This window comes from Ixodes scapularis, unplaced genomic scaffold (genome assembly GCF_016920785.2).
Source record: "Ixodes scapularis isolate PalLabHiFi unplaced genomic scaffold, ASM1692078v2 PGA_scaffold1__304_contigs__length_218370807, whole genome shotgun sequence".
NCBI classification, from domain to species: Eukaryota; Metazoa; Arthropoda; class Arachnida; order Ixodida; family Ixodidae; genus Ixodes; species Ixodes scapularis.
Genome location: NW_024609846.1, coordinates 120,784,065 through 120,801,740, shown reverse-complemented (window position 1 = coordinate 120,801,740; position 17,676 = coordinate 120,784,065). Strand labels below are relative to the sequence as shown.

The 17,676-nt window shown below is 46.6% G+C and overlaps 1 protein-coding gene across 1 annotated transcript in view; it reads left to right on the top strand.

The window, feature by feature from the left end:
- Positions 1-2,431: 2,431 nt before the first annotated feature.
- Positions 2,432-17,676, top strand: part of LOC120849660 (cytochrome P450 2J2-like) — a 69,884-nt gene continuing 54,639 nt past the window's right edge. Inside the window, exons 1-4 of the mRNA XM_040221879.1 lie at positions 2,432-2,449; positions 2,588-2,729; positions 8,569-8,675; positions 10,368-10,672. Coding sequence (XP_040077813.1) covers positions 2,432-2,449; positions 2,588-2,729; positions 8,569-8,675; positions 10,368-10,672 — 572 coding nt within the window. The remainder of the gene's footprint in view (positions 2,450-2,587; positions 2,730-8,568; positions 8,676-10,367; positions 10,673-17,676) is intronic.

Here is a 17,676-nt window from a genome sequence, read left to right as displayed (position 1 = left end):
CGTGGTCACGTGGTCGCGAGCGGTTGAGTTCTTGCTGCTCACTGATGGTTCGAGGGAGAGAGAGCTTAACCGGAACCCCGCGCGTCCCCCATTCACGTCAGAGCACACGTGACTCGGAAGATGCTGAAGGAGTTGAGAGGTGCCGAAAAGCTCAGTCTCTGTCAATTATTAAAATAAAAACTAGGACATGCAGGCAAAAGCGGTTTTTTCTTCGTTACTTCAGAAAGGTCGAGACAACTCCCAAATTGTTTAAGCAAAGCACTGAAATTGTTGCACAGCTCCTTTAAGTTCTAGGATACAATTCACCAACCTAAAAAGTTACCGAAGCAATAATTCCGCAAAACGGAAGTGGCAGCTTCGCGAAACATGAGGGATTTGAAATGGCGTTATCATATTAGATAAATACACTCAAAACATACTATAAACGCTATAGAAAAATGTCCCAAATCAAATTTTAAGTTGGTTTAAATACATTGGGAGCCTACATAGTATTTTAGTAAATTCAAAATTCTTTGCACATACGCTTTCTATATATGAACTAAATGCACGCGAAATAGTTTTTTAAAACAAAAGAAAAAACGAGGGCAAAAAAAAAGATACTTCTCTTCGATCGCTTATTTATTTTTTTTCCCCAAGGCAGCACAAACAGCCTGTTGAATTTGACGACCACATTGTGTAATGCACACCATATATGGCGCTGGTCAGTCAGTGCAGGTGGTAGTTTTATTAATGCTTTCATTTTGGACTGAAGCCGTAATAGCATATCGATTACTTTCCATCTACCTTGTCGTGGTGCGTACCGATCCTTTCCGGTGTTAAGGTTTTTGTTCTTGACATTGTTGGCACGATGCTAGTACGCTGAATGCCTAGTCACCAATCTATGGGCTTCCAAAAACTATAACGTAGAACAGCTATATTCATATTAAATTGGAACACCTAATTACCACTGACTGTAGACGGGAAGTAGATGTTTGGAAAACATAAAATGCTTGGATGGTCAAGTCTGAGGGACAATCAAATCAGATGATTAAAGAGCAGAAGTAGACATGCATGCCATTACATTAAAGTTCTTTACTCTTTAAACACACACAACTATTTTGTTAAAAATTTCGAAGCCTAGTCGAATCTTGTCCAGTAATACCAAGCAGACACTCCAATAACGCGTGAAACTTTTATTGCATCTTTAAAGGAGAGAAAATGTAGTTTATTTCAAAGGCAAATGGGTAAACCGAGTACGTTGGGCAGAAAGTTAAAAGGGTAGTTTCATTTTGGACGACTTTATCGCAGGCGTTCACAGGGCGAAATTTCCTCAACGAAGAAGTAGCCTCCAGCATCATCAGAGCTAACGGTGCTCGAGAGTCCTACGCTCATATTTCAACAGAGCGAGAACTATCGGCCAGATCGAGGCCCAGTCAGCTCTTGCGTCGTGAGAGTAAGAATGACACCGGTGGAGGGAAGACGACGACGACGACGACCACACTGCTTTCGGTAGTTCTATCTGTGCCCCAGAGATATAACCATATATTTGCTAAATAGCGGGCCTGTACTTTGTATCCACCGATTGGGTAACAGCAGAGAAGCATCGGACCCTCTAAGCGAAGGGCCCCCTTCAGGAAAGCCAAGCTTCCTGCCAAAATGAACACTGAATCAACAGACCAACTGATGCTCGCCGCCCTGCAAGACATAGGAGCTTTGGGGACCTCCTTGAAAAACGGCTATAAAATTCCGCCCAAGGAAACAAGCACAGATGCAACGACTTGCGCTTCTTCGACGACCGTGCCTGCCTTCGATGACGACGGCAGGCTGCCCGACGGCGACGAATACGAGAATGCTCAGGCAAAGAAGAGACGTAAGACGGACCCACGGTGTCATGCTTCATCTTTCAAGGATGAAGGCAACCTACAAGTTGGATGAACCGTATTGTACATCCCGACGGAGAACCACAAGGTTGAGCCGCTCAGCAAATTCAAGCTTACAGACTACCTGAACAACGTTGCGTCACGCATGGTGAGTGTGGTCCGGATTAACAAAGCTCGGAACAATATCGCAGTTGATGTGAACCGACCTCTCTTTAAAGCAGAGTTTCTTAAGCTGTCCAAGCTCTGCACAGTGCCGATGAGATCCTTTCTGCCGAAAGATCGCTCAAACTGTTTTGGCAATCTGCGAGACATTGACCCTGACTGTACAGAACACTACGTTAAGGTTCATCTACAGTCCTCCCTTGGCGCAGCAGAGGTGAAGCGACTTGGGAGCACGTCGCCCGTAGTGCGAGTCGACTTCACAGGGAAATTGGCTCCTCAACATGACAAAGTGGGGCTTGTAATAACCGAGGTGATCCCCTACCGAGCATGTCCCTTGCAATGCTACAAATGTTACAAGTTTCGACATATTGGAGCTACGTGCACAGCAGAGTTTCAATTATGTTATCGATATGGACTACGCCACGAAGGCAAGTGTGAAGCCAATCTCAGCTGCGTGAACTGTCAAGGACAGCATGCCTCCAACACATCAGAGTACCCATGCAGTCAAGGTAAGAGAGACTGAAGTTAGAAGCTATCGGCTAGAACACAACCCCACTTCTCGTCAGGCAAAATATGCCGTGCACGCTAAACGTCAGGTGAACAAGGAAACGGGTGAAAGAGGCAAACCGACGTTCAAAATCACCACCATTGATGTGCAGTCACTAAATGCGCAGGAGTGCCCTCCTCTTAAAAACCTGGAGAACACAAGTGACGATCATGAGCCGTAGCGTTCACTACAACTCAAAGATGCTCGGAAACCTTCTTTCAGGAAAAACAAAACATCAAAGACATCACTTCACACGCGCCTTGTGATTCGCGTACCTCGGCACCAAACCAGGCTGGGGAAACAGGTACTACATCGTTATTCAAAACCATAATACCACTGGTATTCACCGCTCTTCGTCAAATATTGAAAACAATCCCACCGGCGTCAACGTTTCATCACGCGATTGAAGTGATCCTTTCGGTCGAGTTTTTTTATTGTAGGGATGCTCTGAAGTTTTACCACGCTCACTTCACTAAAAAAAACGAACACTGTTCAGGTTATGCCTCAATCGCAAAAAAATACAGACTTCAGGGAACCCGCGTGCAGGGAAATATACATGTCTTTTTTGAGGGGTTTTTCCGAATTCTGTCACTGTACCCTTGACTCACAAACTAACACCCTGGCTTTCAAGGATACATTTTTGCTCCAAGGGCACTACCGATTCTCACCATACAAGTACTACCACCCTCTATTTAAATTTTTTTTCAGACTCCAAAAAACTTTTTCACAAGGTATAAAAGGCACAGCGTCTCAAAGTATCGCAATAACAATTTTAGCTGTGGCTGACCTTACACTCTGTCCAAGCCCTCCCGCCATGCCTACACATGTTATCAGTAGAGCAAATTCGGTCACAAGCAACTATTTTTTAATGGAATGCAAGGAGTCTTCGCAGCCGGCTATCTGACTTTCGACAATTTTGCCATAACTACCGATTTCCTGTCAGAGCCTTGCCGGAATCAAACATTGCTAGTGATTTTCGTATATCGGGTTACGAGGTTTTTCACTCGACGCGAGGTACAGCTTCAAGCCGAGTACTGGTCGGGGTTGGGAAAGACCTTACCTATATTTCTCAGACACTTCCACCTGACGCTAACAAAGAGTACGTAGCGTTGACAGTCAAAGACGATCGCTGTATATTCACCATAATCACGGCGTATATCCCCCCGAAAACTCAGTTTTACTTATTAACTCTATTATTGAAAGCACTCCTTCGCATATCTTAATGGGGGACTTTAATGCCCATCACCCCTTATGGGGAAGTGAGAAGACAACTATCTGGGGCACCTTACTTGCGACACTTACTCATCAGCATGGCCTCTTTTCGCTGAACGATGGAAGTCCTACTTTTTTTTTCGTAGAACTACGGTGAGAAGCCTCTTGGATTTGACATCTGCCAGCGCAGGCCTCTCAAATTTTATTACGTGGTTCACAGACATCAAATGCCATGGCAGCGATCATATTTCAACGTACACTCTTCTCAAAGGGTTTGGGTCAAATAATAAATCCACTCAAATTAGACGCACCGATTGGTATCTTTTTAAAACTAACTTTGAAAACGGGTGTGATTAATTTGACAGCAAGGAAGAGTTTTTTTCATGGTATCAAAGAAGTTGTGAAGCAATCCACGAAAACATATAATTTGCCTCGAACCTACCCTGTCATCGATGCAGATTACGAACGACTTCGAGCACTTCGAAGGCTAGAAAAACACAGGACCATGAATATATGCGAAAAGCGAGACGCCAACAAAAACGTCTAAAACGTCACCTAGACAAACTGGCTAGGCGCCGTTGGAGGGCTCATAGCGTAACTTTTGATGCTCTCAAGCCTCTTTCTGAGATATACAATCTAGCTTGAAGCTTACGGACACCACCCCAAGGGCATCACCTTCTCCGGGCACTACCACTTGAGCAAGATGTTTCGGAACTAGTTTTGGCTGAAGCCTACAGCAAAAAACGCACAGAAAATGTCACACATCTGGTGGCAGCACTTGTAAAAACTCATAGTCGCATCCGAGCCTGTATCTACATGGGCTAATTATTTGATCCCCATGAACTGGAAAACCCACTTTTCGAAATGAAATGCTCGTCTTCTCCCGGACCGGATGGTATAACTTAATCAGCATGAGCTCATCTGGGTAACAAAGGTTGAAACTCTACAACATGTTGTGAGAAACCTGCGAGGTACCCCGGGCGTGGAAAACACTGCGCATCATACCTATCCTTAAGCAAGGGAAATCGCCTCTGGACCTATCATCGTTCTGCCCAATCGCATTGTCTTCTTGTGTAAGCAAAATGATAGAAAAAAAAAAAAACGATTCACACACGACAGGAGTGGTACCTTAAACAATCTGAGATATACCCTGAGTATATGGCAGGCTTCAGACAAAGGAGGAATTTTCTTGACAACGTCATTGATCTCACAACTAGCATCCAAGAAGGAAGGACATGGCGACGAACGACTACCACTGTGTTTCTATATAAAAGGCGCGTTTGACTCAGTAGGTCACAAGCCTATCCGTGACGCCCGAAGATATGCCGGAATAAAAGGACGTCTCTACGCGTGGATATTAGGCTACTTAAATTGTCGAACAGTTCACATGCTGGCAGCAGACGCAAAGACGACGGAGCATACAGTATCACGAGGCGTGCCGCAAGGCGTAGGTCTTAGTCCTACACTTTTCAGTATTACTCTTCTGGCACTCGTAAACAAACTTCCCCAAGACGTCAGCATTACTCTTTACGCGGAAGACAACTGCACATGAACGTCATTAATTACGCAGCAATTTAATCGGATCCGCTTACAAAAATCACTTGAGATCAACTCCAGCTACTTACAACACCGTGGACCACCTCGATCCCCTTCAAAGTCAGCTGCTATGGCATTTACAAGAAAGGGTGTTCATAAGTAATGCCTGACACTTGATGGTTATCTCATATATTATGTAAAAACGCACAGATTCCTCAGAATAGTTATGGACAAGACTTTGACATGGAGACCGTACATAAAACAACTGAAAAGAAAGCTTCGGGGCATTATTCAGCTCATGCGATTCATAAGTCGGCTTTCTTCGATACAGCCTACCGATACTTCATGGGATGTGCCATAGAAATATGAGAACCTTGGAGGGTATGCAGGCTCAAGCTCTACGAGCCTGTCTATAGGACTCCCAAGGTGCACCTCGAATGTCGGAACTGTCGCTGAGGCTGGGGTTGTTCCGATTGGTGCGCCCAGACTTCAAGAAATCCCTCGAGCGCGCCTCCGCCACCTGACAAGGGAGAGAAACCACTACCTAGCAGATTTCGCAAACAGCAGAAGCGGGTCTGGTTTTTTCCAAATTATGAATGTCGGCAACTCGGATCTTCTACGAGATTTCGAACCAGCAGAATTATTGTTGTTAACACCATAGATGTATTCAGTAATTGCTATAAAACGAGATGTTCCAGGGATACATTCAAGAAAACATACTCCACGGAGGTATTGGGGCAACGTTCTCCAGAAACCACTAATGTGCATCACCATTCCCGAATTCAAGTGCACACTGATGAGTCTTCTACTCACGAAACTTCTAGCTACGGCTTTGCTACACCACCACTAAATAAAATACTCCACGGAAAGCTGGGCCATGTAACATCATCGACGGTAGCAGAACTAGTAGTGAGTAGAGAAGAAATTCACTTCATTTCTACGGGTGCCCCAAACAATTGGCCACTTTTAACTGATTCAAGGCCAGCTCTTCAGAGCCTTAAATTTACCAAAAGCAAGAATATCAATGCTCAGCTTGTACACCAGATCCTAAAAATTCCTAAAAAGGCTATAAATCAGTGGTCTCAAACTCATTTAAGTGTGGGGCCAGATAGCCCACAACGGAAAGGCCGAGGGCCAACGTAAAACGGGGGAGGGGGGGGGGGGGGGGGGGCGGGGTTCGAATATTTTAATGAGAAGAGACCTCGTGCCCTATGCTTTTCGTAAACTCACAGTTTTGCCAATGACATCTTCAAATTTGATTTGTTCATATGACTACTTTGGGTGACCTGATGTGATGACAGAAATTAAAATTACACTGCCCCGCCAACGTGCTGGCATTTTTAATAGAACAAGAGAGCAAGTAATCTGTCATTCCCAGCTCGTTATGTCTTTAAAAAACAATAATTAAATTTGGCAGTTCTTGAATTTATCACAATTTTTATTATAACAGTGAACAAATTGTGATTTTTTTTTAATTGTGATATTTTTTGAAGGTGAGAATCGCGAGCTCATAGCTTTATTTTTGGCGCTTGCTCCTGCTAAGCGAGAGTTTGCACAGCCGACATGCATCCTTCAACGAATCGCTCAAGGTTGCAGACTAGTAGCACAATTGTTGTACATTAAAAAAAAAAAAAAAAAAAAAAAAAAAAAACTGGGAAGCAAGAAATAAAGCGAAACAAAGGGCAAATGAACACCGAGAAATATAAAATGTGTGCATACGTTAAAAAAGCAGAGCTACTTTTTGAGCTAAAATGAATCGACGAGATGAGATCACTATGACACATGCCATTTCTAGCGCCCGAGACATGGAAACCGGGACTCGCAGCCGGTTGCCTGAGGGCCGTTTCCCAGCGAGTCGCGGGCCGCATGCGGAACGCGGGCCGCGTGTTTGAGACCCCTGCTATAAAAAAAAGTCAAATTTGGGGGTTTTACGTGCCAAACCAACGACGAGCATCTGGCACGTCCCAGCGGAGGACTGAGGATTAATTTCGACCACCTGGGGATCTTTTGACGTGCAGCCGAAAGCTCGGTTACACGGCGCCTTGTCCGCAATAAGCCTCCGTCAGATGGCGGGCACCTCGGCCGGGATTCGAACCCGCCACACGGGGATCCTTAGGCCGGCGCTCTGGCCTCGGAGCCACCGAGGCGGCTGCCTGCTGTAAATAATGGCCGCACACTAATTTTCAGTGCATCCCGAGCCATTGCGGTATTAAAGGAACGAAAGTGCTGGACTTTGCAGCCCAGAATGCTCATCATCTTAAATCCAGACTGGTAATTCCATTCTCACGTTCAGACGCCAGAGCCACAACCAACCGTATTACGGCGGCTCTTGTAAACACCCTCTGGGCGAATTTATTATACCAACACAGGCACCTTCATAGGATTGACCCCTTTCTCAGCTTTCGTCCTCTCCGAGGGCTCAAACGTCGGACACAAACCACCCTTCACCGAATGCGACTGAACGTGGCCTCAACGAAATGTTACCTGAATATCACCGGTCAGCTGGGCTCTATCTGCGAGAGCTGTGACGTCGTAGAAACGCCGGAACACGTCCTTTGCCACTGCGCCCCCTACGCTGTCCAAAGAAACAAAATGATAAACTCCCAATCCCCGCAACGGAGAAGCGCTAACGCTCAATCGTCTCCTGGGGCCATGGCCATCAGCATCGCAAAGAGTCAAGTTGACGAGCTCAGTGATTCGTTGTTTCCAAGCGGCCAAACTAGATAAAACACTGTAGTACACGCTCCAAAAGTAACTGACAGCCCTATCTCAACGTTCTCTTTCTTTTTTTTATTTTTTTGCTTCTTTCCCCCTTTCCATGTATGAAGATAGCAATCCTGGAAATTCCCGCAGGATAACCTCTTGATCTTTCCAATAAATATGTTTCTCTCTCTCTCTCTCTCGCTCTTGCTTTGCGATTGAATGGATGCAGGGGTGGCCAAAATATGTGACTAAAATGAAGTAAATACGTGTGTTAAATACATTTGGAATGTACTTGAGGTACACCCTGTTTTCGCTAAGGGACGAACAGCGTAAACAGGTATGAATCAATGCAAGGGATGAAGGAGGTAAAACGTTGTAAAGTGAAAATTGCGATTTATTTATTTCGCGAGTTCTTGAAATCAATCGTTTTTTCGGTTGAAAGTAGCGTCTGTTGTCAAGAAGGTAGTGATACGCATATCCTGGCGCTCACAAAGACAGTGTGACCCTAGGCATCAAGAGTAAATAAGTTTCACACTTGCTTTCTATCAGGTATGTTCAATCTTGGTGGGGATGCGTCGACAAAACATAGAAGTTTCAGTCTTCGCGTGCTTCGAGATCTGGGTTTCGGAAAGACATCAATGGAAGAGCATATCAAGGTAAGTGTAACGGCTTACCTAATAATCATTGACATAAAACAGAGCAGGTCTGTTGATTAGACATGATCTTCAGAATTATCGCGTTGAACTGCTTGTTTATAAAATAAGGATAGAGGTTTGTAGGTGCACAATGGTTCAAAAGGTCTGTGTTCGTAGTCACCTCGGTGACATGCCCGGTGTGTTAACAACCTGAGACCATCAAGCACGTATTTTGTTTTGACGCCTTTTTGTAGCGTGAGCTACACTGGCCGAGGTTGAGCAATTTCGCGTGGCTCGCACAATGAGCCGTGCTCCGTGCTGAGCATGCGCGAGGAGCATTGACGTCACACGGCGCACAGCTGGCGCGCCGGAGCTGCCGCCGCCGCGCGCTCCGCCGTCGCCGCGCCCGCCTCGCCGGTGTGCGCATTCCAGAGGAGTGACGTCATAGCCGCGGCAGACGCACTGGCGCCCCCGTGTGCCCAGCTGTGCGCCTCCGTTGCGCAGTAGCCAAGTCTGACGCTGCACCGGAGCCGCTTTATAGCGCCTCTCATTTTGTGCGCATAAGCTCACGCTACGTATATCCTGGCATAGCCAAGCTAAGCCACCGCAATTTATTTGAAGGGGCGTCCTACAGAGAAGTTTGAAGAAAGGCTTTAGTGTTAGCTCATTGAGCATACGCTATTTGAATGTCAAAAATGACGACTGTGTGCCATTCGATATTTTTTTCTTTTGGGGCTGTGCATCATATGGCGGTCGCGCATGGCAGTACGGCATGCCGACCCGAGCGCAAAAGAAGATTTTCTTTTTTCAACCTTGTCAAACGAGTGTAAAGAGTTTTTGTTTACACATGAACCGAATTATTTTGGGGTGTGCTCTTGGAAATCCGTGCTTTTTAATCTGACATACAAAAGTCGTGCAGCGCACTTTTAACCTAACCTGTAGTATGACTGTAAACTGGGCGTGTTGGTAAACGTTGAACATAATGAAAATTTGCGGACACAGAAACAAGGACAAAATGGAAAAGAACACAGAACTCAGACACGCGCGTACTCACAACTCTGGCATCCTCCCTGGTGCCGGTATCCCCTGCTTGAGTCTTGCTTCATCGTTCTTCTTTTCACCTATGATATCAGAGTGGTGAGCACGCCTGTCTGTGTTCTGTGCTCGTTCCTCTTTTGTCCTTGTCTATTTGTGCGCGAATTTTCAATATGTTTAACTTGAACGGACACCAATTGTGCGTGCATGCAATTTAGAAGAAGAAAAAAAGTCGCCCCGGTGACACCTATGCAGAGCGCCGGCCAACAGATTCCTAGGTTGCATGCAGGTTCGGATCCCAGCCGAGGTCCCCGCAATCTGATGGAGGCGCATTGCGGAAAAAGGTGCCGTGTAATCGAGGTTTCGGTTCCCCATCAAAAGATCACCCGGTGTTCGAAATGAATCCCCAGTCCTCTGCAGTGGTGTGCCAGATGCCCTTCGTTGGGTTGGCACGCAAAACCCCGATATTTGACTTTGGTGGTCGCTCGCTCATTCCTGCTCACATCGCTGGAAAGAATGGGCCCTCTGGCGTCGCTCTCCCCAAAAAGGGAAATAATTTCTCCAGTCTGTCTAAATTGTGATAAATGTTCACATCTTCAATAAGAGTTTTATTTCACAGCATTCGCAAAACCGTGTGTATGCGCTGGAGTATTCCTTATTTTTTTTTTTTTATTTCAGGAGGAACTGTTTGACTTTGTCAACGAGATCGACGGAACCAAAGAACGTGGTGTCCCTGTTCTCGAGTTGATCCTCCAAAGCCTGATGAACGTTACAAGCGCCCTCTTGTTTGGAACCAGATACCCTCTAGGCGACCCCAAGCGAAAATACCTGGCACAGCTCGCCACGGATTACATGCAGCGAGTCCACTGCGCACCGATAATCCAATTCAAACCGCAGTGGCTCTGCCGATTTGAAGCCAAGCTGCCCTTCACGAGGACGGGTGCTATGCGCAAATGTCGTCTCGCGATGATCGACTTCATCAGGTAAAGGTGTATTCACAAGACGAACTTGTCCCCGCACAAGTTCCCACAAAATCGGAGATGTCACGTTTTCTGCGCTTAAAAATTCGCCATGTTCCAGGCGATAAAAGCATGCAAAACTCAAGAGCTGGACCGCGGATCACAGGAACGTGTCTGGGGACAAGTCCGCGGATTTCTGGACTGTTGTGTATTACGTGGGTAAACGTCAGAAAATAGGTCTGTGGACCTGGAGTACCGCGTTTCTTGAGATTTTAAACACCGATGTATTGTCGCTTTTTCCTGGTCCAGCGAGGTCCGTTCCAGGTCCGCGGATTCAGACTCATACACGCTACTAAAAAATGTGAGAAATAACATTTACAATTACCCACGGCTAAATTGTAACTAATTACAGTCACAATATTATAATAAGGTTGAGAGCTGGGCTAGTTGGCAGTTGTTAAACATGATGAGATAAAACAGCGCAAAAAGGTAAAAAAAAAAAAAGCGACAGACCGGACAAGACAGAGCGCTGTCCTGTCCGGTTTGTCGCTTCCTTTTGTACTTTTTTGCGATGTTTTATCTCATTATGTTTTACAGATACAATTACACTTCCATAAAAGTAGGTGACCGTTACTTCAAAAAAGCAATTCGTTACTTTCATGGCGTTACTTTCAAACTTAGTTTCCTAGGGTAAGAAACAAAACACAAGTGGTATGAAAGCGTTTATTGTTTCCGCCACTCACACTTTTCTGACCTTGAGCAACATCTTGCTCCCAAAAGTCTAATCGGATATCTTGCCGCGTTTCCATGTGACGATGTCGTCCACCGCGCTGAACACTTTTTCAGTCCACCTTTTTCCAAATAGGTGCTGCCACCTGGACACGTGACTGGGTTCTAGATTGGGTGGCTAGAATACAACGTGCTCGCAGAGCCATTCCCACCCTTTCGACAGCCAAGAAGTTCTTGTTGCCCCATTGAGACGCTGTGACCTCACTAAAGCCCCCCCCCCCCCCCCCCCCCCACACACACACACACACCAAACTTCGTTTTTGTTCCCAGCGTCGATTATATTCGTCCCTGAAGTTCACATAAAGAAGTAATCTCTTTTTTTCTGTCGGCTAGAAGGAAGCAAAGAAATAGTGAAGGGACAAAAAGAAGGTGCGCACAGATGCGCTAAAGTATAGCTGGCGTGCACATTAGAGCGTCTTTTTCCAGTTGGAAGGAAACATTTCGACCTCGGGAGTTCGCCTAATATTGTTTGCACAGAGATACCTGATCTTTGAACCAGTGTGGTTCCCTCTGAATTCTGGGCAAGCAAGCTGACGAGTTAGGAATTGCAAACAACAAAGCCACGAAAAAATAATTCGAGTCGAGGCTTTAGGTGACGGGAAGAAAGGCTTGAAGCAACTATAGAATGCCAGGCCTTGCGTTCTGTAAATGCACGTGACAGTGTCATTCCGGCAAAGTTTACCCTTATCAAAAATATTTCTGACTACTTTATTTTTGCCAATATTCGAAATTTTCGACTTTTTCCTCCTGGGGGGAGGGGGAGGGGGGGGGGGAAAGGGGGGGAAGGGAAGTAGCGAATAACAATAATTCCTGTACTTAAAATAATAAATAAATTACTTTACAGTTCTAAAATATGTAAGTATTCCCTTTCAAAATTACTGACAAATGTAAAGGATTAGTAGTAGTTTTATTACTGGTAACGAATTAAAGTCTGCGCAGGATTCTGCTAAGAGGTATGCAAATTGGTGCCGTGGTCGTGGCGAGCCGGAGAAACTTCATGGCAGAGCCGTGGAGGCTTTACTCCTCGCCACCACTCGCCAGGACACGCTCCGGCTATAGTCAGTTACAGGCAGACATGTACAAATTACTCAAAAAAGGTAATTGAGTTAAGTTACTGAGTATCGACGCCAAAAGTAATTGGAGTAGAGTAGAAATTACGCATTTGCAATAGTAATTGTGTAAACTACTAACTACTGGACAAAGTAGCGAGTTACTTTGAAGTTACTTTGAAGTTACTTTTTTATATTGAACAGCAGTTTTGATCCGTGAATGAACAGCAGTTTTGTTCCCTGAAAAACCCTGCGAGCCTAAGATAAATGCAGTCATATTATGGCTTACGATTTCACCAAAGTAGTTTATTCGCTCGAATCCTATCAAGAACTTTGAAAGTTCTTAATAGAAGAATTTTCCACTTTTCTTCCTAAAGACGTCCCCAGTCAAGCTGAAAATACGTTCCACCGACGCGCTGGATGGAATGGGCGCGTTCAGTAGCGCCTCCCTCGCCTCCGAACGGAGTGCCTCGAGTCGGAGTCATCGGAGCGCCTACTGAACGGCAAAAAAAAACCGCGGCTCCAAACCTGCTTCTACGCAACTTCCGCTTCCTCCCCTATGCCAGACGGTCTGCGAATAAACTGGAAGCAGACGATGGCGAGCACGATCGCTTTTATTTGACGCCGGTATTGAAGAAGTCTTTACAAGGTCGTTGAAGAAAAAGCGGGTGATTGTACACATCAGCGCTGCTGTTCGAAGCGATGCAACGCGATCGAGCCCTTCGCTTGGCGGTGCAAAGGCAGCTACTGTTATAAAAGCCGACAAAAATCGTCGTCAGTACACTCAAAATACCGAGCTCAGCGAATCTGCCCCGCCGGTTGCGATACTTTTATACGGCCATAAGTTTGTTCTGCCCTTCGTAACGAACGGGAAGTTCGGCCGCGCTCGGCGATCAAGGTTTTGTCGGCCGAAGCGAGCCTCAGCCAACGTGCACCCCGATTTAGCTACGCAAACAAAACATTAATCGGTATCATGCTCTGCGTGAGTGTCCAACCGGCTTCCAAAGTCGCGTTCATACCCTGTTTTTCTCTGTTGAGTGCGGACCGGACTATCGTCAATATTACCGAGTTTCCGTGCAACGGCGATCAAGAGACGGCGCGTCAAATGAACGTTTGCGTTGTTTATTAGCATATTCAAACCAGACAAAATACGGTCCAATGCATTTTCCGAAAGAGCCTTACCTCAAAAAGATATTCGAACGCGTTATTCGTCTCACCTTGAGCACTTTTCATTAACAAAAGCGAGCAAACCACCCGCGACAGAACCGAAGCAGCTTATCCCGCCATATTGTTTGTTTTTTCCTCTTTTAGCGCCGGAAATCGTCAACAGTCAGGAAATTACGTCATTTTAGCTCCTTTGACTCTACGTGCACCGTCTCCGGACTCGGTGCTTCGGAGCTTGACTCCGAAGCCCCGGAGTTACGTGCACCGGAAATGACTTTTGGCCGTCCAGTGGAAGGAGTCAGTGACTCCTTGACTCCGGGGCCGCTACTGAACGCGCCCAATGGTAGCGTTGAATTTGAGAAACAGGCTGTGCAGGGTCGGGTAAGCGAGTGTCGGAATCTTAGGTGTCCATGACGAAACATGTGAGGTTCGCCTCGAGTAGGGGGTCTTTTATAACAAACTCCCCTCCTTCTTTTTTTTTTTGTCAAGTTGAGATTGTTATGACTGGCCCCTCTTAATTCTTTCGACGTTCTGAGAGTAGGCTGAGCGAGTGCACCTGACCGTCAAGGGTCAGGTGCACTCGCCTGACCCTTGCGCGAGACACGACGATCTCATCGTCGTCTCTCGCGCCACGACGATAAGATCATCCGGACGACTGCGCGTCTCTTTGCAATGCTAGTGCTACGCTTCTGAAAAAAAAAAAATGTTCAGGTTTAACAGAAGATGAACCGAAGTATACTTCGCCGCTGACGCCGGGTCCAACAAAAGGATCTCCCAAGGGCAACTCACTATCCTCGCAGGCGACTATGGTATCCTACGCGCCTGACATGCCCGACAAGTAAATTGTTTTCAACAAAGAGGAGGTCTCCCTGGCATGGAAGGTCGGAAGGGCGCAAAGGATTACGTGAACAAGCATCGTCGCTCGTACAGTTGCAGTTGGACGCGGGAACGTGCTCCCATGAACTGATTATCCGTGTCTGGGGTTGTGCGCGGGGGAGTCCGGCTTTGCAAAGGCGTATGCACTGACGACGAGGCGACCATAGGAACAGGCGCCCAGCAAAGTCATTCCAGTGGCGCCTCCCGTTGAACCCCCAAACCGCTTGAGGCAGAACTCACTAAAGACAGACAACACGAAAACAACAACAACCTTCGGAGTGTCTTTCATGGTTGCAGCTGGAGACGCGGCGCCTGCGTGCATTACCGGATTAGGTCAATACCCGTCCAGGGCTTGTTAAGCACCTCTTTCTGCGTTCCTGAGCGCCGGTGTTATGTTTTGGCTGCCCGTCGCCACCTTGGGCCAACGACGTCTGTGATGCAGTTTCTACGGCTGCCGAGTATAAGTGCGTGGGAACGGAATGTAAGGGGGCCCCTTTTTCGGGGAATGCGCACTTCATCTGCCGGCGTCTTATTTATTTCTGCGCTCAAATTTTCGTGATGAGCAAAATTAGCACTAGATTTTGAAAGCAGTTAGTAATTTGAGTAGAAGTTACCTGAAAAATGTAGTTAAATTAAACTACTAATTACCCAAATCAAGTTGTAATTGAAAGTTACCAAGTTACTCGGAAAAGTAGTTAAACTACAGTACTTTGAGTAGAGTAGTTGAACTACGTCCAAGTCTGGTTACAGGTTAAGAAAAGTTTTCGAGGGAAAGGACGGCTGGGGAGGAGGAAGCAAACGGAATGCTAGAGAGCAGGGGAGGAAACCCCCTCTTCTCTCCAGTGTTCCGTCTGCTTCCTCCTCCCCAGCCGTCGTTGCCTCGAAAACTTTTTTAGCCTGTAACTGGCTATAAGCAGAGTGTGCCCTGGACCAGGCGGGTTCTTTCGGTCGTGCACAAGTCACCTAGCTGTGTTTGGAGATATGTGTTTGTCCTTTATTGGGACCCCCTTCCCCTTCTCCAGGGATTATTTTTGTAATTCTTGTCCATCTCGCTTTCATCGCTTGCATTTAATTTCATTATCATCATAACCTTAAAAATGCAAACCATTCACTCTTGTTGGTGTTAGACGGGGGGCAGCTGATAAAACACGTTTGTTCTATTGACGTCTACCTCCTGGTTAACTCAGTTGGTAAAGCGCTCCACTGGTAATGCAGAGGTCCCTGGTTCGATACCAGGACCAAACGTCAACTAGAAGAAAAGGGCATTTTACATACCATCCGGCCTTTCCTGGAACTCCTCAACTTTCGTTTCACGTCCAACCGGCCCGTTGAACCTTCTCAGCGTGTATATATGTATATATATATATATATATATTGTTACGGTGAAAGATGCTTTATTTACAGACGATTAAGGAGGGTTGTAGGAGAAGGATGAGGTGGGTGCTTCGAACTTGAGGGATCCGGCGATTGGGCACTTCTTCCTTTTCTCCCTGCCTGATTGTCCGTCTTTGTTTCCTTCCTCTTCGTAAGATTACCCCCCTCGGTAAGAAAACGACGTCTCGTCGTTGAGCTACGGGGCCGACGGTGCGATGTATGGCTTTAGACGGAGCACGTGCACTGTGTCTCGTTGTTTGCGGCGTCCGTCGTTTTGTTGATGGAGGGGTTCTATTACATAGGTGACGTCACTAGATTTGTGGCAGATCCGGTAGGGTCCAATGTAACGATGTTGTAGCTTGTCGGCCAATCCGACATGGCGCTGCGGTGTCCAAAGAAGGACAAGATCTCCGGGAGAAAAACTAACATGCTGGTGGGAACTGTCATACCGAGTGCACTGGCGCTCTTGAGAATCGAGTGTGCGTAGACGAGCTAATTGGCGGGCGTCTTCGGCTCGACTTACTGCATCGGATGTGAATGCTGTTAGCGAAGCGTCTGGTTGAAGTGGAAGGAGAGAATCAATCATTAAGGGAGGTTCACGGCCGAAGAGTAGATAAAATGGGGTAAAACCCGTTGTGTCGTGGCGTGAAGAATTATATGCAAAAGTGATATAGGGTAAGGCGGCGTCCCAATTGCTGTGATCGGACGAGACGTACATAGACAGCATGTCGGATAATGTCCTGTTCAATCGCTCGGTCAATCCATTTGTTTGTGGAAGATAAGAGGTGGTGACTTGATGGCGTACGGAGCAGGATTGCAAGATTTCTGAGACTACGCGCGAGAGGAAAGAACGTCCACGATCGCTGAGAAGTTCTCGGGGAGCTCCGTACTTCAATATGACGTCCTCCAATATGAAATTGGCTAGGTCAACAGCAGTACTAGTTGGAAGGGCGCGGGTGATCGCATAACGAGTGGTGTGGTCTATTGCAACTGCGATCCAGCGGTTGTCAGTGCGTGACAAAGGAAATGGTCCTAGGAAATCAACTCCGAGTCGCTGGAATGGGCTGAGCGGAGGGTGCAATGGTTGAAGGAGTCCTGATGGTCGAGTATGCGGTTTCTTTCGACGTTGACAAGGGTCACATGAGGAGACATATTTCTTAACAGTTTGATACATGCCAGGCCAATAAAAACGTTCCTTAACCTTTGTGTAGGTGCGAAGCAGACCGAGATGACCTGATGAAGGGACGTCGTGTAGTTCGTTGAGAATAGTTATCCTTAGGTGTTTAGGAACAACTACAAGCCACGGTAATCCATCTGGTCTGAAATTTTGCCGGTATAGGATGTCGTTTCGAATGCGAAAGAGTCCTGAGGGTGGCTGGTTTAGGTTTGACGTTAGATGTTCAATGTGAGCTCGAAGAGCTGGGTCACGGCGTTGTTCCTGGGCAAGGTTGAGGAGGTCTGAGATTGGAAGGACAGGCAGTTCAGTGTCATCTGAGGAATCGACTGGGCTCACTGGGTAGCGGGACAAACAGTCAGCATCTTGGTGCATTTTTCCGGATCTGTATACGATGGTAAAGTCGTATTCTTGAAGTCGAAGCGACCAGCGGCCGAGGCGGCCAATGGGATCTTTCAAGGACGACAGCCAGCAGAGCGCGTGGTGATCAGTTATGACACGAAAGGGACGCCCGAAGAGGTATGGCCGAAATTTACAAATTGACCATACCACAGCCAAGCATTCCCTCTCAGAAATGGTGTAATTACGTTCAGCTGGCGAAA